This window comes from Telopea speciosissima, chromosome 3, assembly GCF_018873765.1.
Source record: "Telopea speciosissima isolate NSW1024214 ecotype Mountain lineage chromosome 3, Tspe_v1, whole genome shotgun sequence".
Taxonomy (NCBI): Eukaryota; Viridiplantae; Streptophyta; class Magnoliopsida; order Proteales; family Proteaceae; genus Telopea; species Telopea speciosissima.
The window spans coordinates 24,283,668-24,308,385 of NC_057918.1; the positions used below are offsets into that span (position 1 = coordinate 24,283,668).

Consider the following 24,718-nt stretch of genomic DNA (forward strand, 5'->3'; position numbering starts at 1 on the left):
GACAGACACTTCAACAAGGAGAAGTTAGAGAGTGGGCAGATTTGTATACCTTTTTTGAAGTCTGATGATCAAATTGTTGATGTCTTCACCAAAGGGCTGAGTGGGAAGTTGTTTAATGTAGTGCTAGATAGGTAAGAGACCTACTAGGAGCCAGGTAGATCAAACCCTCACAAAGGTGCTGGCAGATTGGGGTATTTTAGGTCAAAACTAGGGTTAGGTTTATGAGAATAGGGTTAAATCTTATATGGTTTTATGGGCAGGTCTAGGAGAAGCTCATAGGGTAGGTTTGAACAAGGTTTAAACAAAATAAAAAAAATTACAGAAATTAGGGTTAGGGTTTCGGGTTTTGGGTTTTAGAATTTAGGTTAAAACTAGGGTTTAAACTTGGAATTAGGGCAAGGGGCTAAGGTCGAGTGCTAGGGGCAATGGGAAGGGTACTTAGCTGTAATATGGTGTAATTCTGATGGCTGAATTGGGCTATACAGAATTTAGGGTTTTCTATAGAGACAAGACAAATTAGGGTTTGAGTGGTTGGATAAGGCTGCAACTTAGGTCGAGTGAAGGAGGAGATGAGAGGGGGCTGTGGTTGAAATTTGGCTGGGATTGGATGGAGGAACAAGGCTGGACAGAATTTAGAACAATTAGGGTTTATGGGGATCAATGGGTTTTTAATGGAGGAGACAATGTGGATCGATTAGGGCAGGTGGGGCTTGGGTTGGAGGATTAAGAAGAAGAGGGGAATGCTGAAACAATAAATAACTTACTGGTTTAAGGAGATCTTCAACGGCAGCAACCTTGAAGACAGCTTTGAAGAAGAACCTCCCAATCTACAAGATGCAAGGAGTCATTGAGGTCCACCAGCCCTTCAACCTTGATATGACTCATAAGGGGGGTCTTGATATGACTCACAAGACTATCTCATAAGAAAGAAACAGCAGCAGCAATAGCCAGCAGCACAGAAACAAATTTTTTTTAAAACTTTAATTGGTAGGGGAGCCTCTCCCACGATTTCTATTAATAAGGGCCTAAGGGCCACAATCCTAATGCAATTTAAAATCCTCTCTTCCAAAAATGTGGAAAGAGTGTGACTAAATGAAATAACTCAAAGTTAAAAGTCCTAACTACCCCTATTAACTTAAAACACTTAAAACTCTTAAACTAAGAAGATTCCTCATCAACCAATAGGATATAAGATCCTAATAGCCAATAGAAACACTTCACTTAAATTAGACCAACTTAGATTGAACCAATTGGATGCAACCAATTTGAACCGGTTCAGTTAAAGACATAAAAATAAAACTAAGTATAGAACTGAAATAAACTAAGTATAAACTAGTCTAAGGCTCCTACTCAAATCCTTTGATCAGGGGGGCTTCTTCAGCTCACGGAGGCTTGGATCTGCATCATTGTTCCATCCTTGTTTAGTCAAGTTGGGCATGTGCGATAAGGGTTATGTAAACCCGATAAGGGTATTTTGGACCCTTTTTCTGTTTTTTTCCCATAGCTTATATAGTCGGCTATGTAGGGACCTTTATGTAATTCTGCCTCTCTACTTGAATGTAATAAATAAAGTTTCTTAGTGATCACATTGATCACTTGAGCCATTCATAAAATCCAGTTTTGTTAACACAAACTGATCTGGAAGCTTGTGGCCAAGAAGAAAAGTATTTGGTTGATTGGGTCTACTCTGGACTGCTTCGCAATGATTCTATTTGGAACTACTCTTTCTATTATTGATGCTTCCTGGGTCTGACGTAAGATTTTGAAGCTTAGGCCTATTGCTCTTGAGGCCACCGCCTGCCAAATAGATGATAGTGCCTCCACCTGCCTTCGGCTTGACCATTGGCACCCCATGGATGCTCTCCTCCACTCAGTTGGTTCAAGAGCCATATACAATATGGGATTTAGTAAGCAGTCCATGGTTGCAGATATCATTCAACATGACGATTGGGCCCCCCTCCTACTTCCTTTCCCCTGTTATCTGCGGTCTGGAAGGCCTTGCCTTCCATTCCAGAAGGCCTAGTGGTAGGGAAGATATTGTTGTTTGGTTTGCATATTCTTCAGGCCTATTCAATTCTAAAGCGGCTTGGGACCTCATCAGAGCTCGTGGCCCTATGCCCCCCTTGCGCAAGTTAGTTTGGTTCAAGAGCTACATTCCCCATCACAACTTCAAAGTTTGGCGGATCCTCTCCAACTGCCTCCCAACGCAATCCTTTCTCCTTCATCGTCAGATTCCAGTCTCCCCATCCTACTGTCTCTATTGGAACATTCTAGAAGATGTGGACCACCTCTTATTTGCTTTTCCCTTCTCCGCTTCAGTTTAGGAAGTGATTTTGGCTAAATGCTGGCTGAAGAGTCGAAGGATTCTTCCATTTGCGAGTGAATAGATTTGGGTGGATGTCTTTTGCGGGCAAGTAAGTGTGTGATGTGGGTGGTAAGCTAGCCTTTGGTGCTGCAATTAGCCATATCTGAATGGAGAGTAATCTCAAAAAATGGACCTCCAATAGTTGATTCCGCAGCTGCCACCGCTGGAACCAATGAAGCAAATGATTGACCCATCATATCATCCGAAGAAACTGAAAATACCACTCCTTACTGCAGTCTTTTGTCTCCTCTCCCTGGGGGTTGGGTTTCACTTTCATTTGTATTATCAGCTCTATAATTTCTTCTTCCCCTTTTCTAGGGGCTCCTTGTATCTCTTTCTCCTTTTGGTAATGAATTTTTTATTCAAAAAAAAATAAAAATGGTGCAAACAGTTGGGGTTTTATTGCTGATATAGTTATGAGTTTATTACTTCAATTCCATTCTGAAATTGTGGATATCAATGACTATTTTTTTATTAAACAATTCTAGTTAATACTTCTACCTCTGATGTGATATTCAACATGTAGGTTTCACTCTAAAAACTATACTCCAAGATTACAATCCATTCACCCCTGGGTGGATGAGAAAGAAAGGATTTCTAGGACCAACCCTAGGTTCCAATGACTATTTTTTTATTAAACAATTCTAGTTAATACTTCTAGCTCTGATGTGATATTTAACATATAGGTTTCACTCTAAAAACTATACTCCAAGATAACAATCCATTCACCCCCGGGTGGATGAGAAAGAAAGGATTTCTAGGACCAACCCTAGGTTCCAACCCTTATCAACTCCGTAATTTTCTTGTCCGTAGAGTTCATTCAAGAACTGATAAAATTCTACCGACTATGACCTTCTGGAGGCCTAAAATTGATTTCCACGCATCCTAGCTTGTGAAATATATTTCTACTATGATTCATTTGTTCCCAATACATACCCTAGTTTGGAACTCCCATTATTTTCCTGTTTTAGGATTTCCATTCAAACATGATAGTTTTCTTGATCTGTAGCAATAGAATTTTCTATCTTCAAATCTTATACCCATGGTTCTAAATCTCGGTTTCGCAAGAAGCCGAGACGAAACCCAAGTACGGTACGACTTTTTACCTGGTTTCAAGTTTCAACTAGGTTTTGACATGTTTCGACTTAATTTCGGACATTTCACAAGTTTTGAGCTGAACCTGGGTTAACCACCTATATAAATACCTTTATCCCCATCGAAACTTGAGGAAACTTGGGAACCAGGTTTGACACACTTATTTATGCCAAATATCATTTAAGTAAATGCTTTTATATTTACTTAAGATATTATTCATAAATACGCAAATACCCCCCTATTTGAATTCAATAAAAATAGTTAAAAAATCGAATTCCAAAAGGATAAAAAGTCAACCCTAGTTCAAGAACAAATATGGATTTTTGGCGGTAAGTGAAATTTTCAACTTTCAAATGCTGGGGTTTTTCTCAAATCTAAAAATTCCATATATCTTAATATGATAAAACATTGCTAAATACCAAAAGAGCGGAAAAATAATATTTTGTTTTGATGTATAAATTTATTTTTTCATTCAGAGCGATTTTAAACAGTATTTGCGCACACGAATTAAGGTTTGACTAGAACATAATGTTAGGGTTTAGGGTTTAAGCACAAGGTTGCTTAAAGCATTACACCCTGAGTATCTAGTTTGGAATACCCAGACTGCTGCCTCCAGCTAGTATTTATAGGAAACTAGGGTTTAGGTCAGATGGGATAATTACTAGATTGCCCCTCACAGCCTGAGTATTAATACAAGTAGGATTATATTAGAACATATGAAGGGATATTACATAAATACCCTTACACATAAATCCTTCAATATAAATCAGATTTAAACAATTTTGGATTTGTTGGAAAACTGGTTTTGTGCTCTACCCAAACATTTAGTTAAATGATATTTCACATAAATAAGTATGCGAAACCTGGTTCAATACCATTTCCAAGAGGCAAGAACAATATATAGTTACAAACTTGGGTCAAAACCACAAGTACCATTTTGAGTGTTATTTTTGTGAAACTAATTCAGGGATTAGGTTTAAAATGTCAAAAATAGGCAACACAAAAATCCGAGCCACAAACCAATTTCTGGGCCTCAAAACCAAGGTTTTGAGTTGGCCTAGAAAAATACCAGGTTTTGACTGAGTCTAGAAACAGCCTCTGTGTGAAAGTAGGGGTAAGGCTGCGTTCATTATGACCCTCCCCAAACCCCGTAGTGGTGGAAGCCTCGTGCACAGGGTACGCCTTTTTTTTCCGACGGAGTTTCAATCAAAACCTGCCATATCTCAGTTTTGGGGCTGACAAAATGGGCCTCGAAACCGAGGTTTCGAACATTGCTTATACCTACAGTTGAAATATTTATTTTCAATTAGCTTTTGTCAGTCGTGGAACCATAAATCCACCAACCTGCATTGCATCTTTGTGGTTCTAGAAGCACACGACTTACCCAAGTCCTTTAGAGAGTTTGAAGGATTCGGGGATTCGGACCATTACTTCCTTACCTTTTTGTTAAAGAAAAATTAGTTAAATCACAAGTTTTCCTAAAAGAGTTGATAAATAACATTAGATATAGTTGAAAGTAAGCTTTAGGTGCTCCATCTTTTTTAATTTGCTAACTGTTTCAACATGTACATATATAAATGAATTGTGCAGCTCAGCATATCAGTTCACTTTAATCTATTTTTATAGATGGTATGATGAATACCATTCACAAGTTCTTCAACAGTAATTCAAAATGGGCAAACAAAAGCCCTTTGTTTTCTATCCTTTCTCCACCCCCCCCCCCAAAAAAAAAAGAAGGAAAAAATATAAGTAAAAATGCATTTTGTAATTTCTGAAACCAACAAATCTTACAGCAAGCTTCAGCTCTGTATCACATCGTTGTGAATGCAACTCTCGGTTAATCTTCTTTGCTTTTCTCATGCTCCATTTCCACTTCTGTATTACACTTAAATCATCCGAGTTTGGCTTTTCTGGTATTGGAATCTACAAAGCAATGTATAACAGAAATTCAGTGTAATGTGAACTGTATAACCTACCAGCTATCCATGCGAAAATCAACATCCAGCGAAGTTATGGGGTGCCACTACATTAGGGCTGGCCTCAGGCTCAACCCTTTTCAAATTTATCATTGTACAATCCAGCCCAGCCCAAGTTGCACCCCTAAGCCATAGGGCCTATCAACTGAAAGCATTAGATGAGTTGCACCTTGAAAGATATTCCATGCCTAGTACATATCCTAGGCCAGGAATCTGCCAGAATGGATAATCCTAAATATCTAAGCACTCAATTCTTTTGGACAACCAGAAAACAGTTGGAGATTGTTCAGGTCAATTCGAGATTTAAGAGGCTGGAATACAGGATTCGGATCCTAGCAGATAGTTAAGAAAAACAAGCCATGATTCAATTCTAGCAGGAAGGATTGGATCGGCCTTGGTTATCCTGATCCGATCTGCGACTGGATCCATGGAGCCTCGAACTTTTGACCCAGGATGTGCACTAAATAACAGAGATTGAATTGTTAGATACCAAAAAATATATATTTTCATGAAATAAAATGATATATTATAGCTTTAACATTTTTATGATGTAGCCAACCAGAACTTCGATTTTTTATGTTAAAAGATGGAGATGAGAAAAGGGAGAAAAATAAATAAATTGTTTGATGAGAGAGCTAGTCCCTTGAAAGTGACAAGTTGGGATGTGCTCACATCTTCACGATCAACAAGGCCTCCAATGTTCCCACCTTTAGCCCAAAGGCTCTCTACAACGTCAAGTATTCTTTTATTCACTCTCCATCTAGTGTTTCCAAGTGTATCCAGAGCCTGAATATGCTTGGTTGTAGACAACAACAAAATCCCAAGTTAGCTTCATATTGTAAGACAAATTTTTGCCAAAAAAAAAACACATAATTGTCTAGCTATACTGTTGGCTTCATCTACAGATAGGCAAGGATGGAGAAGCATCCAGAAATTAGCATGTCAATATGTTATAACACAACAACATCAACTTATTCCGCAAACTGGTTTATGACTTGGATAAAACAGAGCCTCCTATATTTATCTGCAGTTAAAAATATAAATGCAGAGAGAGTAAAAAATTATTCCATCTAGCTAATCAGGAAGAAGCAAATATACGGAGACAAGGAGGTCTAACTTCAGGGATAGCACTGTCCTGGTTTGGAGAACCGGAATAAGAGCTTTTGGCTAGCCTTATCCATGAGAAAATATGTTTCATATGCGTGTTCCACGAAAAAGCTATTTACTTTCCTCTAAAGAAGTACCTTTCAATGAAAAATCCTTCCATCCCTGCAGTTAAACATGTCCTAGATGTTTGACTTTGGGTAGCTAAACAGGTAAACCTGGACCTATTAAGCGAAGATGACAATCAAGTGACAGATTCCAAACTCTAGAATCTAGAGTGAAGTGATAGCCTGAGTATTAAGAGTAGAGATGTCATCACTGATAGGAAGATGAGGTTTCCATTCTCATTTGTTCAAGCATCATACAAAACACAGGACGAAAGTAATAAAAGAGATAAAGATTATTTAAAGACTTCAGTGACAAGATTTAAGTTTTTTCTCACAGAAATATCATGTTTAGAAACAAGCGGGATGAAACACTTCACCAATATGTGGTTGTTAGTTGTTACAATCTTTTTTCCCTCTATTAACATAATGTAATATCATTGCAGCTCCATCTTTTAGATTTAGGGACAGTGACAACATTGAACTGTCATAAAATCTTGGTCCCAATAAAAAGGTTTGTAGCCATGATGCTATTGTACTATGCTTCTGTTCTTTTTGAAGAAAGTACTGAGCTATTATCAAAGATAATCAATTGGCCTAATTACAAGATATCTTGCAATGACAATCAAGAGATGAATTGTGACCTCAAATACTTTTTGCATCTGCTTTCTAGAAACATTCCTAACTGCATCTTGTTGTTGCTTTGCTCCATGAGTACGCATCACATATGACGGTAAGAACAGGTGTCCACCCTTGTCGTACCTGTGGAAAGTTGGAGAGAGTAAGTTGGATTCAACATTTAAAATAAAATTCAGGAGTTTTGGGTGGCTAAGTGCAGCTGAAATTTATTTTTCTATTAAATAATTAACTATTATTTCATAAGGGAATTGGCATAACAGATAGCCTCGCCAAGCTTAGCGGAACATGCACATCATCTGCCATGTGGCTACTGACGAGGGGGCGGCCGGGCGGGTCCAAAAACCCGAACAGGGAGGGCTCAACCTCCCCAATTCATGTGTTCAATGTCAGTTAAAAGACTCCACCATGTGGCAAAAGTAAAACCCACGTTTTGGCTATTTTGACTTAATCTTGACCATTAAAAATGCAGAATCAAACATACATTGGGTGACATGATTGAGGTGAACCCTGAAACTGACATGTGGCCAATAAAGAGGGTCGTCCGTTTATCAAATGGTCGAATTGACCAGATCAGCCATTCATGGGGCTCAAATCCAGCTGCTCAGCCTGCTAACCCTTTCAACAGGCCTTCGAAGCCACTTTTCCCTTCTTTCATATATATATATATATATGTGTGTGTGTGTGTGTGTGTGCTTTTCTAGAAGAATATTTCAGGCATAGACAAAACTAGAACTGTTAGCACAGTGCCTATTTTCTGCCATCTTGACTGATTCCTTAGCCATTCTAGCTGTTGAATACCAAGGAAATTCTCAGGATATACCACATGTCAAATTTGTTGGCCTGTCTTAACCGTATGGCTCAACATGTATGGAGCTTTTCCCTTGCTTGTTCAACAGTCTTTGTTCTTCAAACAGGCCCAGAAAAATTGATTTCAAACAATTTTCAGAACATTGTGCAGGAGTCTGGTTTGAACATAACCCATTAGTGCTAACCAAACTGCCATGTGGCAGTCATATCCGTTATGCCAGAAAGCCTTCAGGGGGGCTGTTCGGAATCCCAGCCCTTCTCTTTTTTATTCTTCACATGAAAAATTATCTTTCTTACATTCTGGTGTCACCGTGCATGAAAGTGTTCCATATTGAAATTTCAACCAGACAGCAATGGTCACAGGTTCGAGTCTGGAAACAGCCTCTCTGTGATAGCAGGGGTAAGGCTGCATACATTATGACCCTCCCCAGACCCTGCAGTGGTGGGAGCCTCGTGCACTGGGTACGCCCTTGTACAGCAATCCATCAAGAGGACATTTTAGGTAAAAGTAAAGATTTTTTTTTTTTGGGGGGGGAAGGGGGGCGGGGAGGGGATATTAGAATTTAGAACAACATAATTCACTCCATCTTATAGTACCCTTTCCACTTTTTGGGTGGTATCAACATTGGCATGTAAGGAATCGCCATATGCCTAGCCTGCATACACATAATCATATGAAAGATTAGTTAAACAGAGAATGGTCAAAAAACTGATTCCCCACCCCCCCGGTTATACAATATATCGTAAATAGTAAAAAGGAAAATGCCCCAGAGAAAGCTGTACATTGCAAAATAAAGAACACAGGAAAATGCACGAAATATCATAGAGATAACTGTCTCCATGATGTCAAAGATACCCCAAGGAACAAGCTGATTGTTCTCCTGGGGTCTCCCTACCTCCATTTTGCACCCTAGCTAGTTTCTAGCTTCGGTTTTGTTGGCCCTCGGGCTTGTACATTCCCCCTCTTTCTTCGTATTTTTATTCATCCAAAAAAAAAAAAAACTGTCTCCATGCTTTATCAGTCATCATTTGCCGGCATAAACATTTGATGTACCGATTCATATGTACTGTTATGTATTTAGGAGGAATTTGATATGCAATACAAGATTGTAATCCTAACTGAGATTCCAATCTGGGGCCGATTAGGTTAATTTGGCATCCAATCCAGGATTGGGATCTCGGAATTGGGACTGCAAAATGGGGTCTGATTGGGAGTGGGCTTTTCAGTTCCTTTAATTGCACATGGTTTTTGGAGAGGCATTTTGGTAAAACTCCACCTCATATAGAAAAGGTGCCTTTATTATTCAATAGTCACTGCGGGTGTGTGTGAATTTATAGGCTTACAGTTAGACTCAAATTTCTACCAACATGGCCAAATGTGTGTGTGTGAATTCATAGGTTTACAATTAGACTCAGATTTCTTCCAACATGGCCAATGATGCTGCTCTCAGATGTTCTCCGGTTGGGCTTGGTTCTTTTCCCCATTTGTTATTGAAAAAGAGACACAAAGAGGAAAAAGGATGAATTTACATCATTTTTCATGTCGACATACTTGAAATTATTAAATAGCGAGAAATTGATACAGTGAGAGCCTGAGAGGGTCCAATCATAATATCATAAAAAAGCAGCCAAACAACACCATCAACCCAAATCTTTTGGATATCAATCTATGGTAAAATGCAACTAGAAACAATCTATATCCTGGAATGCATGCCAAACACCCACTTAAGTTGTGGGCTGTAATCTCTTTGGCACTTCTTTTGTCATTAGAAAAGGAAACAAATTTAAACAGAACAAGTGACAGTCACTATGATGAATATCATGCATTAAATTTGATTTTTCACATATGAGAAATAAATAAAGCAATTATAACAAAAATTAACCAAAAACAACTAGGTGCGGTAAACTTATTTCAAGCGGCCCAAGCACGTCATCTCAAAAACGAAAGGGTATTAAACTTACGGTTCTGTCAAGCCCTTTGAGGACTAGTGGGTCACATTCTATAACTCCATACCTCTTTCCAACACTCTGTCTGCAGGAACAAAAAACCACCCATGATTACTTTGAAATGTTTATCGTACACATGATGGAGCTGTAGTCCATCATTCAAAATGGATCCTAAACCAATGAAACCAAACAGATTTGAGTCCACTGTTATCAACAAAACTCAGAGCAGCCGAAAGTTTGTCTACTGTGGCTATGCTGCATCCTAGAAATGGAGCAGTGATTTTGGTTCAAACTCAGTTTGCTAAAGATAAATTTTTGACAGAAATAAAATTATACCCTGGCTCCTTCATCAGAGTTTTAAACCTGTGCCTAAATGCAGGACGAATTTCAGGTGGGCCGTCAGGTAACTGGCTAACTGGAGGTTGTACAAAAGCTGTTTCTGTTAATAATTCTATCAGACGGCTTCCCAGCTGCACAGTTATCAAAAGAAGGCTTCAAATCAAGGACAACCAAAAAGAAAATAATATCATTTAACCATCTCACTTATAAGGGGGTAAAGGATCACAAACCTTAGCCTGGGCATCCCGACCCCAAGACTTAATATCATCCTCACTTTTAACCAGCTTTTGCACCTCCAGTAGCCTTTTCTTTTTCATCAATCTTTTAACACGTTGCCTAATAATCTCCAGCTCCGTACTGACATCCTCATGCTTATGACTTTCAATCATCTTACCAGTCTTGCATTTCTTAGTTCGCTCCAAAAATCTATGAATCCTCACCTGAATTAACAGACAATAAAACAAGCATGTTGCTGATATTTCATGGAACATCAGTGACACAAGGAAAGAGTAGAATAATTCTCGCATAGATCAATTAAATCACACATCCCTAGAGGTTGTTCTAAAGATGATGAGTAACAATAATATGACTTGCCTCATTACTAGTTTATGAAAATATTGATGTGATTCAGCATTCCTGTAGTAAGATGAGGACATTGCTGTAGTGAAGCTTGTCCATCCAGATCTTCAAGGAGCAGGTACACCAAGAGACTACAAACCACATCGTAGGATTGTCGGTTATTGGTGAAGCCTGATCTTAGTTTAATCCAGGGAGTACTGTTGATCCTTTCCAAATTTTTGGCAGTCGTTCATACTGGGTGGACAGTTTTGTACATTCAGGGATTAGGGTTTCTCTATATTGTACTGCGCGAGACGCCATATATAAGGTGTTATCTCACAAGGAGGTGTGAGGGTTTTGTAATTTCTTCATCAGAATAGTGGAAGCTGTGGACGTAGCCCATCTTGGGTGAACCATGTAAATCTTTGTGCTCTGTGTGCATGTGATTCTCTTTTGTTTTTCTTTTGCAAATTGTTGTCCTACTGCGTTGTTAATTCTTAACATTGTCAACTTACGGCGTGGAGCTGAAAGGAAGAAAGAAACTATTGGTCTTGTTTAGAGGGTTTGAATACAGAATTTATGACTTTTATGAATGAACAAATAAATGAGGTTTTCTGCAGGCAATTCATTAGTATTGATAGAACTGTATCAATATGAAGAGAGAGATCAGGTTCATGGCAGAATCCCGTCTATTTGTCAACAAAGGGCTCAGAACTCTTCCAACCACCACCACCACACCCCACCCCACCCCTTAAAAAAAAAAAGAGGGTAATCCTTTTCTAATTTCAATTCCTTTTGGAGTCCTTATAGAGAAGAGGACAAAAGGCTAATTTCTCATACAACTGTATCAATATACAGAGAGAAGCCGGGTTTCATGGCAGAATCCCATCTATTTGTCAACAAAGGACTCAGAACTCTTCCAATCCCCCCCCCCCCACCCCCCAAAAAAAAGGAGAGTGGGTAATCCTTCCCTAATCTCAATTCCTTTTGGATTCCTTATAGAAAAGAGGACAAAAGACTAATATCTCATTCTATTTAGGGTAGCTATTGAGAAGCCTGGGAGGTGGGAGTGGCAAATCACTTCTACCCAGTTCCCTACAGTAGCATACAGGTCCCTGTAGGGAGACTTAATTGACACCTTTTCTTTTCAGACAAGTTTTTATTGCAAGTGGTTCAACTGGACCACAGATGAAGCCAAGACCAAGCATGGCTATGCCTCTGAAGTTGGAGGCTTAGGGGAACTAGATGCCATCACCAAGTATGGCTATAGCCTTCAGAATTAGAGGCTCAGGGCCTACATTCTACAAAAAGACATCAGCTTTCGTTGACTATCCTTGGGTGATGGGAATGTATGACATCAAATTAGTTATTTACATCGGTAAAAACCATGTGCACAAGGCCGATTGATATGAATCTAGAATCAGAGAAGCTGTGGGGAGAATAAGACATCCAATACAAAGACATCTTAAATCCTGCCCCAGAAGATTGAAACAAAGACATCTTAAATCTTGCCCCAGAAAATTGAAGGCACTTTGGGGCATTCATTAACACAATACAGTTTAATGGAATAATGTTTCCCATGTATAACTGGAACCATCCACTTTGCTTTACCTCATTTTGCATCCTTTTCTTTTTTCCTGACAGTCCTTCCTTCAATTGGTTTTATTACAGAAGATATATTAATAATGTCACTTATAGGAGTTGCCCATTAAACTAAAATCTTCAGTTGTTCAAGATTAAACTTATGCTACAATTCAATCCAACAAGATAGAACTTTAAAGACTGACCTCCTGCTCAATGGCCTCTCCTATATGAACAGAGGCTTGAACAACCCGAACACACCCTTCTTCCGGTGTCACCATCATCAGAGCCATGACTTTATGCATGACAATAACAGCCATCTTGTCAGCCGGCAATAAATCAATGTGAGGAGCATAAGCAGCCTTCTGCCTTTTCGTACCCTGCAACCTCTGTTCTTTAGCAATTGCCTCCCTGAGAGGCTCAAACCAACCCAAAAACAGGAACTTCACATAAGGTAAATTAGGAGCCAATTTCTTCTCACACATCACCCTCTCCAACTCCCTGTACTCAGCTGCAGCCCTCTCCCACGCTTCAGTCTCCTCCTTAATCTGCCTTCTCCGAAGCGCATTATATTTGCTTTTCTCCATCCCATGAGAATATGAACGTTGTTTCTCACCACCTTTAACTCTCTCCTCAAGACCCTTCAACTGAGTAGCCGACAAAATGGAAGAAATCCAAGGTGGGTCGTCATAAAAGATCCTCCCGACGGATTCTTCTGGCAGAATTTGGTGAACTCCATTTGTGAATCTCTGCAAACTAATGGCATCTTCAAGGTTTCCAATGAGATTATCGTCTATTGAGTCTGATAACGTGGGGAACTGGATAGAACGTAAGTGAGAAGACTTGGTAAGGAAGACTGGATTGAATATAGGCAATTGAAACCCAGTTGGAAAAAGGAAAGAAGATAAGGGTTCACCGAGTTTCAAACCGCGAAATGGAATGTTTGAGCTTGAATTGAGGAGGAAAAACAAGTTTTTCTGAGAGTTCATGTGTTTTCTTCGGTGTCTTCTCCATGTATTGTGGACTCGAACTCGAGGGCTAGAAGCGAAGAAGGTTGTGGCCGTCGAAGCCATCTATGCAGACTAGTCAGGCTCAGAGAGAGAGGGTTTACGTGATATCAATATAGAGGTTTGGACATTCAGAGTGAGAGAACCCTCTTAAACCCTGTGGACTTGATTTTTCATATTTGGGTAATACGACAGAAGACACCGATATTTTCTTGGGAGACAGGAGGGGTATCCGACTTTAGGCCGATTAAAACCCCCCTGGACTCGTACATGACCCCGTGCCACGCACGAATCGAGAGCTTCTGGACCCTAATGAGTCTCAGGCGGGTGGCCTTCAGAAATTATGCAACGGCAAAGGTTTTTTATGAACCAAGAGCTTCTGGTTGTGATTTTTTATTTACAGTTGGGTATGCCGTATGCCCCAGTTTTTGGTAAGCTAATGACGTGCACAATCACAGTGCTAAACAAAGAAATTCCTCTGTAGCTGAGTGTAGCGTGCATCGGACGGTTGGAGCTGTGTTTAAGGTAAGCTATTGACGTGCACCAATCACAGGGCTAAACACAAGAGGATAATGAGTTTTTCCCAGAAAGAGAAAGAGATGATGAAATATGTTTGGCGAACAAAATCCTTTGTAGCATACTGGTGAGTGCAACGCGTGTCGAACGGCTGGAGCTGTCCTCGGGGCACATGTTGGACAGCTCCAACCGTCCAATGCGCATTGTAGTCACTGGTATATTGGAAAGGATCAAAATTCCACATGTTGAGCACCCTATCCATGTGGCTAGCTTTTTCCCTTTTTAAATTCAAAGAAATTGGATGCAAAGTAAAATAAAATTAGAATAATGCATAATTATTTTCGTATTGGAAGAGTAGCTGGGGATTTACTTCTACATTATTTTTTAACAGTGCATGTCCTAGAGGATAATATCAACTACTTGGTGTCCATCCGATGTATCCGCCCTTTTTCTTTCTGTACTATTTTGCTTACTATACCCACCGAAGAAGGCTTCTCAGTTGTGTGGCTTCCGCATCAGCACAGAGCCAATGAAGGGACACGAAGGTCATCAACTAAGGAAATTTTTCATTCTGTAGTGGGTGAGAGTCATTTCAAGGGGGTTGTGTTTGGGCGCATGCAGCTAGCATGCGACTAAGCAGCATGGCCCTGCATGGCCTACGCCAATGCGAGGGCCAATGGGAGTGTACCCTGAAGCATCAACATGGATGAGATTTTGAACTTTCAGGGGATGGGGTGAGGACTTAACTCCTCTCAGGTTCCTTGCCAGGTCAGGTTCGTAGGTTCCTCTCATAGGGGATCAGAAATGACGACCTCACCCTCTGCCCGAACACACTACCTGGGTGGGATGAGATCGTCATTTTTGCCCTCCCTATGAGAGGAACCTACGAACCTGACCGGACAAGGAACCTGAGAAGAGAAAAATTCATGGGGTGATTATTTCACCCCACCCGGTGGAGTTATGCTTCCCGAGAGAGTTCTTTTTCTCTAAAATTAATAGCAAATGAGGAATGATTAGAAGTTTTTTTTTTTTTTTTTGGTAGAAGATTAGAAGTTAATGACATAAATATATAATATGAAATGATATGAACCTCCCCTACCCAAGTGACGATTAAGAATCCCCAAACAACAAGAGCCTTGGAAGCTATTACTGACAAGTTGGTCGATGACAAATGCAGTTGCTGACGAAACCAAACCATTGGAGAAGGCTCAATGATGTTTCTCATATGAACGTGACCTTAGAAGTCCAACTCAATTTCTTTGAAATCAAAGGTAATAGGGCCCTTTCCATCCCTTTGAACTGCTCCTGGGTTCCCCCATTTCAAGGGGACCTCATGAACATTGTATCCCCTTTTTGCATCAGCGTGATGAATAGAAATTTCTTTGCACAAAACAAAAAAAGAAGTAATTTAGATCGACCATACTGCTCTGAATATCCTTGCAGTGTTCGACTCATTTCTCTATAGTTTTTCAATGTAAAGGGACCTCTACCTGGAGATTATAAATGAGGTAAAGGATATGGTGGTCAACCCATTATTTGCAGAACCTTCATACTTTAGTGGGTAATCATATTTAAAAAAATTTTGGATTTGAAAATTCTAAGTTTGCGTGCCAAGGTAGCAGGCTGTCCGATGTGCGTCAGACGTCCTACATTGCCATAGAGGAGTTCTATCTCATAAATCCCACCCCGGAAAACCCCCTTATTCAAACGAGCCTCGTGATTGTGACCTAGAATTTTCAAATTCGAGATTTTCGTTTTCTTAAGGGCCTCTTTGGTATCAATTTTAATTTGAAAAAGATATAATGACCCTTTAGTCCCATCAAACTATTGACTATAATCATGTGTTCATTCTTGAATAGTTTGAGTCAAGTTTCTTAAGCTTGAGATATAGGTCTACACAAAGCCCATTGAATAGTGAAAGTAACAAAGCCCATCATGGTATCACAGCCCACTTAACAAAGCCCCAACCTACTTTATATATATTAATGTATATCAAAGCCCACTTAACAAAGCCCCAGCCCACTTTTTGATGTATTATATAATATATATAATATATTAATGTAATACATTAATATATTATATATATTATATATAGTACATTAATACAGGGCAGGGTTGGCCCTGCTAGGGTCGAGGCCTCAACCCAGGCCAGGCCCAGCCCTGTCCGAGCTCAGGGAGGGATGGTCATGTTTTTTGAAACCCCTACTAGTAGCTTGCCCTCGCGAACTGTCATAGACTGTTGGGATTATACACTATATATAATATATTAATATATATTATATGGGAGAATGTTCTTTGTGCGTTAGCAAAGGCTGCGCTTAGGCACATGGTCGCAGTCTGTGCTGCGGTACAGAGAACAGTGCCCCACCCCCATATTATATAGTATATAGTACATTAATATAGGGTCAGGTTGACCCTGCCAGGGCCAAGCTCTCAACCCAAGCCCGGCCCGGGCCTAGCAATTATGAAACCCAGCCCGACCCTTCCTTATCCTCAAGCCCGGCTCAGCTCTGTCCTGGCTTAGGGCGGGATGGTCGGGTTTTTTTGACACCCCTACTAGCTTGCCTTCGCAAACTATCATAGACTGTTGGGCTTACAACTCTAATGCTCCAGCCCAACCCATTGTTAGGGAAGGACGGGCTTGTACCTCAAGCTTGAGTTATGGGCCATATATCCTTATTGACTTTCTACCAGCCCAATGAGGGTTGCCTATGGCTTCGTTTGTGTTTGCAGCTCAAATTTTAATAGTTTCCCAACAGGTTCAAACTCAACCTGTTCAAAGTTTAGTCCCACTGTATTGACGTGGCATTAATTACTCCAAAAATAGGCCATGTCAACATCATTCTCTTTTAGGTATATAGTGTATTTTCCACTAAACTTAGTAGAGGATATTAAACAAATGGTACTAACAACTATGCAGTGGTAATATTAAAAGTAGAGATATATATTGATCATCACTACCCACAAAATCTTCTACCATCTTTGCATTAAAATGTCAATCACACAAGCATAGCCATCATTAATCTCCTTCTTTATAAATGTTACTTGGTCATGGATTAAATCATAGCAAGCAAGGATGGTATGAACCTCCTTACTTAAGCCTTCAATTAGAAAGAAGCTATGTGGTGTATATGTTACACTTGTTTACTCTCAAAAGTAGACTTGTTTATAGTCTCCATGGTTTCAAGTCAAAATAGATTAATACCCTACATTTCAGCTGTTTAATGATGTGTTTGGTATGCATTCTTGGAATGCATTCTAGGTCGATTTCGCATTCTTGGACAATAAAACGTATTCCAAGAATGCATACCAAACACAACTTAAGTCTACATCAACCAACGATATTCTCCTACTTGGACCATATTTCTATATGCCAAGTAATATTTAGAGTTCGAAACTATATATGATTATTTTTAAATATATAGATTCAAATGTGCATTGATTACTTTATGTCCACAAAATCTTAAACTCATGAATCATGACGATCCAAGTTCTCAATATTTAACTTTTTCCATCCATGTATCACAATAAATTGTCATACTTAAAATGAACTTTTTATTTTTGACAAATTTATAGAAATAATCCCATGGTTAACTCTTGGTACAAACTTTAAAAATTGACCTTTAAACTTAATAGACATTTATCATTCTCTACTATATGTGCATAATAGAAGGAACAACTTTAAGATCTATGATGAAGTGCTATGAGGCTTGAGAGATTGCTTCATAGCATGCTATGACATCCGCTAGCACTATGTAGGCTGTTTTTCTTGCATCCACTAGCATGCAAGAAAATGTGTATCGAAGTAGATTTTCTTGTATCACTGTACTCAACATAGTCCACATCTGAGTAACCAATGAGCTCTAGATCATCTACGCATATAAGTATATGATCCTTGGTATCCTTTAGATAACTCAACATATTCTTTGTCCCGATCCAATGTGACATACCAAGATGTACTCTGTTGGAATCTTCCTACTATTCCCACTACAAAGGTGATATTAGGTCGTGTACAGACCTGGGCATACATCAAACTATTTACTGCTAATGCGTATGAGACACACTGTGTCTCATTCCACTCCATTTTATTTACCAAATATTGTTGACGACTAAGTTTGTCTCCTTTAACAATGGGTGCTACACTTGGTTTGGAATTGTTCATACTGAAGCATTCCAAAACCTTGTCAATTTAACATTTTTGAGGTCTTATTTGACCTATCTCGGTGAATTTCTATCCCTAAAACATAGAATGCATCTCCCATGTCTTTCATATTGAAATTCTGTGCCAATAATTTATTAGTCAAATATTGTAGCAAATTGAGATCACTACTTGCCAAAAGAATGTTATCCACAAATAAGATTAAAATAATGAAACGGCTTCCACTGGTTTTGCTATATATAAATTGATCAACATAATTCCTAACAAAACTAGTGATCTCTTTTTCAAATTAAAATCCTTCTGGTTGTTTCATGTATACTTCCTCATCAATATCAGGAAATGTCGTCTTAACATCCACCTGATGCGTCAAAAGATCAAAATGTGCCACCAATGCCATGATACACATAAAATCTAGGGAATGTTCTCCTTTTGATTAAAACCTTTCACTATTAGCATGACCGTGTATCTCTTTATATTGCCATTTATGTCCCTCTTGGTTTTGAAAGCCCACTCACAACCAACGATTGAAGCTCCCTTTGGCAATTCTACAACCTCTCATTTATCATCTTTCATGGCATTGAGTCACAAGTTGAAGTTTTGACTATTCGTGGCTTGTGAAAATGATACTGGATCTTCTTCTTTTCCCATATCAAATTCACAATGTTGGAGGCATCATAATAATCCGAAGAAATCGCCAATTTCCTAACTCTCGAGGATTGCTGTAAAACCAATGGATTATTATAAAAAATTTCTTGTTGACCCAACGGTTCACCAACAACTTGATCTCGATGTGGTGTCTGTTGATGAGGAAGTTCGTGGTTGATGTGGCGTGAGAGACTCTCTCACACTGGTGGCCTGGGGAATCTTCTCCCAAAGTATACATTGTCAATTATTTACATTATCTTGGAAGGAGAGTAATAATGGAATATATTTTTGGAATTCTACCATCACTTGTATGATATGTTTCAAATTCCTCATGTACTCTCCCTCTCTCTCACACACACACACACACACATTCATATGTGTCATAGAATTGGGACAATCTTGTTGTAATTAAGGTTGATTACAACAAGATTGTAAGCTTACTTTTTTGCCCTTTTAGTACAACATTAATAATACATTTTTTTTCTTCAATGAAGGTAAATCATGTCATTTCACAAAAAAGTTCATTAAATACAAATTAAATGACTTTCAAATTTTTGAAAATTCTTTTTTACCCTTGTATCATATACTGCATTAAATAACTTTTAAGAATAAAACAAAGGGCAATTAAAAGAAAATTACAACTTACTAGTTCACCACTTTGGTGACAAGAAGTTGTTCCAGAATTGACTTAGTACATATGTTTATCTTACCATCTTTATTTATTTTTGAGAGTGATTTGTACTCAATCATAAAATTGGACAAAAAGGTAATACCTATCAATTTCCTTAATGTGCCAACTCACAACATTATCTTATCTTGTCCCATAATCAGTTGGTCTTTAACTTTATTCTGTTAAAAATACACATTCTATCTTATATTCCACTAGAGCATCCTCTCATAAATCCTTAGAATAAATTAACTGTCATTTTAATTAAGCATGCCAACAAGAGGCATATGTGGATGAACACAAGAAGAGGGGTTGGCCGGGGAGGGGGCGGGGATCCGAATCCTCTCCAATTATTTGGACGTCCAACTCCTCTCCAATCACCTATCCAATGGCTGGGAGGACGGGAATGCATGCCCAAGTCCTCCCCACCATTGAATAAGTGATTGGAGAGGAGTTGAAGTTGAAAAGGATCTTTTTCGAGAGGGGAAGGGGAGATTATGTACATTAATTAAACAGTTTGGCTCGACAACTTCTATGTAATCCATCGATCGACCAAATTGTGGTTATGGAATGGCTAATGATTATATCTATTATCTGTTCAGTCATAATTATTTTACTTTAGAAGGAAAACATCAAAATGGGATCAAGGTGGCAACTATCAATGGGTGAGGGATCCATCTTTGTCATTTTTGTTATCAAATTATGTTTTTTAAGTTTTAAGCCTGATTTAGACGCAACCTAAACTAGATAAAAAGGCTGGCCATATGTACGTGTAACCCATAATAATTTTCCCTTAACATGCCAATCCACAGGACCACGGCATTATCCTCTCTTGCTCCATTATTTCAATCGTGTTTCTTCATAAAATTGCCTCTTTCATGCAAGTACCTTTGGTGCATACACAAACCCTCCAACATAAAATCAATATATCCTTACTACATTCTAATGTGCTAATGCAAGGCTAAGGCTCTAATGTGTGTGTGTGTGTGTGTGTGTGTGTGTGTGAGAGAGAGAGAGAGAGAGAGAGAGAGAGAGAATTTCTTGCCTTCCCTTGGCCTAGTTGATCAACCATGTTAATTTCTTCCTTAACAAGGAGGTTTAATTGTCAAGGGAAACACGCTCTATTAAACTGATATTTTATGGTTCATTCCTTTACGCGTTTGCCGAATTAGAATTTCTAGGTAAAATATGCACATGATCAATATCTCCTTAACCATTAAGTTTTCATCTTAAAACCAATTGGTTCAAAGTGGGGTGGCCTCATGTGACTCTTATACTTGATAGTCAGAGCAACCACAGCTGACGTGAGATTACCTCAATATTAACCAATATATATGCATGCATTATGTACACTACAATTACAAGGTAGTGATCACATTTCATGGTGATTTTTAACTAGGGTAATAATCCATCTTGGAAACTAAATGGTGAGATCCATTCTTTTCTTGAGACTTATATAGCATGGAGCCATTACATGGTTATAGAACAAAACATTTTTCCATAGACAATCTATCTACACAATTAATTGTTAACAACCCATTTTATATGATTCTATATATTAACATATCTAACTTTAAACATCAACCACACCCTAAAATGAAATGAAAGAAGGGCCAACTTGTTAGGTAGAAACAACAAACTCTTAGGAAAAACAATAAGATGATACAAGGAATGTTGGAATGAGGAGAGATAATGTCATGAGGGCTTTACACATTAGTTAGTTAAAGAAAGGTGTACCCTTTATCTAACTTGAGTGCGCCCATGCCACTCTCCTTCATATTTTTTTTTTAAAAAAAAATTTCTTTTTCACTCATGTGTGTTCTAGTTTTGGTATATGAAAGATACATATTACATTATAAACAATATCCTTTTTGTGATCATGAATCTCAAAACAAATCTTTACATTACAATAGTCTTTTCCTTCCACTGACATTCATATAAGTCCTCTCTAAGCCATATGTTGTGAGTACTTTCCCCCACCCTTCTTTTCCCATTCAGTTAAGGAACTTATAGTGATCACTTTCTTAGTGACTAGTTGGAACCTGTTCCCCTTGGAAGAAGAGAAGATATATGAATTGAAAGTAAGTCTCCATCATTGTCATGCACTACTTCCACTAAGCATTCAAAATTGACTCCTCAAGTTTTGTTTTATCTTCCATCTTACATGTAAATCCAACCTTATCAATCTAAAAGTCATTTTACTTTCTTCAAAATACAAAGCTAAGCTTAAAATAGATGAGAGGACATGGACATGCAAAAGCAGCGGCAGCTTCGAGAAGAGTGATGAGAACCACACAATTTTACTATTGCCATGGAAGCTAGCTTGGGATAATGAGAAATGGCTAAAGAATTACAATATCATATCTTGATATGAATTAGATGTGTTACATCCACAAGCGAAGTTGAGGATGATTCACTATGTGATGAAAGAAAAAATACAATGGAGATCTCTCAAGAACACCCAAAGCTCGAAGCTAGAACTCTCTCCAGAAAACCCTAACACGAAAAATGCCTAAATCTCATGTCTATCTTTTACTTACACAATAAGATAATAAAATAAAGAAATACTCCTTCAAGTTGGGTATTTTTCTGTGGTTTCATTTCCACCAACCAAGCCAACTATGTGTATGCTTACATGTATTAATTAAAACCCATTTAGTTAATTAAACAGGTTCTCATGCTGATAGTAGCTAGAAAATGTTGTGCAGATTCCATTTCTCTAGCTCACAGCCTATAAGCTGTTGCCAAATGGAGCTTTAGATGCTTAGTAGCATCCAACATGTATATATAGGCGACCAAGCTCTAGCTAATAACTCACTAAAGATGGAAATGTATTAAGTCATTTTCGATCAAATCTAGCTAGCTAATTATATACTGTGTATATTTCTTCACCAACAAATTAATTATGATTTAAGTAATTTTCAAGCATTATGTGATCACAATGATTTGAGATCATTGGTAGCCATTTCTAGGTATGGATGCACTAGCTCTCTACTATATTCATTACCATAAATTAAATATACTTTACACAAGATAATTAATTAATAAATTAAAGCACTTCTTTCTACTTGTTTATTAACTTAATCTAATTGTAATAAAGACAATCTATGGTGGGGTTTTTTTTTTTTAACAATCTATAGTGGTCAACCCTAAGAGGATTGATGGTGTTTGGTTGCAGCATTAACTCTAATTTGATTATAAATGTATACAACATGGATGGTTAGTAGAGCAATGTGATCAAGATTGATCATCTATGTCTATCCCCAGCCCACTTAATTAAGTTGCACCCCTACACTATTCAGTGCATCTACATGTATAATATTAAGTAGTGAAATCTATTATATGTCCACTACCCATTATCTATCAAGTGCTTAAGCCTAACTCCTTACGTGTACGGAAGGGATTTTGTTCTTACTTTTAATTATATGAAATATGAAATAGAGAGGGAGGTAGTATTAGTTATATGGTATTGCATGTGATAAATTTTATTAAAGCTCTTTTAAATTTTCTTGATTGAAACAATTTTTAGTTTAGAATGGCCCCCTAATAATTTAAAATTAGATTCGTCTTTAGTTGTTAGTTAAGATTGCATGTTGTTGTGCACCATTACATTTGAAAATTCACAAGTTTTGGCTGTAGGTTTGAACTGTCGTAAAGATCAAATTTTCTTATGGGGAAATTTGTTGGGGTTCCATGTGGAAGGCGAAAGCAATAATTCTATATCAGATGTGAGTAGTCCGATGTGGAGACTTGTAGGTTCTTCTCCTTAACCGTTATATTTTAAAGATGAGTTTTACCCAAATCCTTTACAAGTGATATTAGACTTGTAACATGACAACTCTAATATGCCTCCGAGGATGGAGAAAATCTCTCGGAAAAGATAGATCTTAGTTCCTACATATGCTCCAGTGTGGACGGGGAGATTGTTGAGATTCCACACAAAAGCAATTATCTCCAATGCGAAGACATATTTAGGTACTTGGGCATCCTCTCCTGAATGGCTAGCTTTTATAGGTACTTGGGCATTCTATCCTTAATGGCTTGCTTTTAAGGATGAGTTCTGCCCAAGTCCCAACAAGTCGTATCAATTAACTAAGGTTTGTGGCATGGTCAACTTGTAGCGGAACCAGGTCGTGCCTTTGAAGGATAGAGAAAAACCCTCAGAGAAGATTTTTGTTGCTCCTATGTGGAGGGGGAGATGGGAAAGATCTCGGTTGCTCCCGTGTGAAGGGGGAGATTGTTAAGAATCCACACGGAAAGCAAAATCGTAGCCTAATGTGGAGACTTATAGGCACTTGGGCACCCTCTAATCCTTAATTGCTAGGTTTTAAGGATGAGTTCTACCCAAATCCCTATTAAAAAAAAGGTAGGAGAAAAGTTCTCTGTGGGGAAGTGTACTGCCTACACCTAGGCACAGAAGGGGGGGGGAGTGAAAGGACCCCCCCCATGAAAGGCAGAAATCGCACCCCCATGATGCCAACACGCATGCTCTCATTGGCCCCTATGTGCGCACAGGGACCACGCTTCCCCACAGAGAACGCCAACCCAAAAAATTAAATCACATTCTAATTTGCTAGATCATCCATAAAATTTTATTACAACTCACTTATCTCCTTATACGATAAACATTAGAGAGCTAACTAGCTTAGATTTTTTCTCTTCAAAATAACTAAAACCATCTCAGGGTTAATGTATATTGTGTATCACTGTAATATTGCAACTAATCTCATGTATGATTTTGAGATGTTTCCAGGGGCCTTGATATGCAATTTGCTTGCTCGGTGACATTCAAGAGCTACGTAATTGCTTTCGGAGTTGTGTTTATCTACCATATCAGAGAGATTAACTCATGTGCTGATTTTCTGACCGGATTTTTGAAATTCATTTATATAAAGATAGTCTCTCAGAAGCACTTTCCGGCTTTATTCGGGATGATGCTAATGGAAAGAAATACTATATGATGCAAATCTCTCTCTGTATTCTTTATTTAATACATGCTCCCTTTCTCCCCCCCCCCCCCCCCCCAAAAAAAAAAAAGTTGACACTAATTAAAATCATTAGTTCATGACCCAAGAAAGGATTAAGATTCGATTACAAAGGTAAAGTTTCATTAGTTAGCTCAAATAGTACTATACCAACCAGAAAGACTCTTTATTAATGATCCTATCTCTAATTGTATTGCATGGTCCAAACCTGGTCTATCTATTTT

At 38.4% G+C, this 24,718-nt stretch overlaps 1 protein-coding gene across 3 annotated transcripts in view; it reads right to left on the reverse strand.

The window, feature by feature from the left end:
• The window catches only part of LOC122655637 (DNA-directed RNA polymerase 3, chloroplastic-like), a 44,164-nt gene extending 30,550 nt beyond the window's left edge, over positions 1-13,614 (reverse strand). For 2 of the 3 annotated variants that reach the window (XR_006331992.1, XM_043849888.1), the window contains exons 1-8: positions 12,722-13,614; positions 10,607-10,816; positions 10,374-10,507; positions 10,053-10,122; positions 8,688-8,746; positions 7,289-7,406; positions 6,109-6,231; positions 5,252-5,383 (exon numbers count right to left, since the gene is read on the reverse strand). Coding sequence is in view for 2 of the 3 variants with exons in the window: in XM_043849888.1 (XP_043705823.1) it covers positions 5,252-5,383; positions 6,109-6,231; positions 7,289-7,406; positions 8,688-8,746; positions 10,053-10,122; positions 10,374-10,507; positions 10,607-10,816; positions 12,722-13,588 (1,713 nt within the window). In the remaining variant the exon portion in view is untranslated. The remainder of the gene's footprint in view (positions 1-5,251; positions 5,384-6,108; positions 6,232-7,288; positions 7,407-8,687; positions 8,747-10,052; positions 10,123-10,373; positions 10,508-10,606; positions 10,817-12,721) is intronic. The other variant, XM_043849889.1, reaches the window with a different exon arrangement.
• Between the last annotated feature and the right edge of the window lie 11,104 nt (positions 13,615-24,718).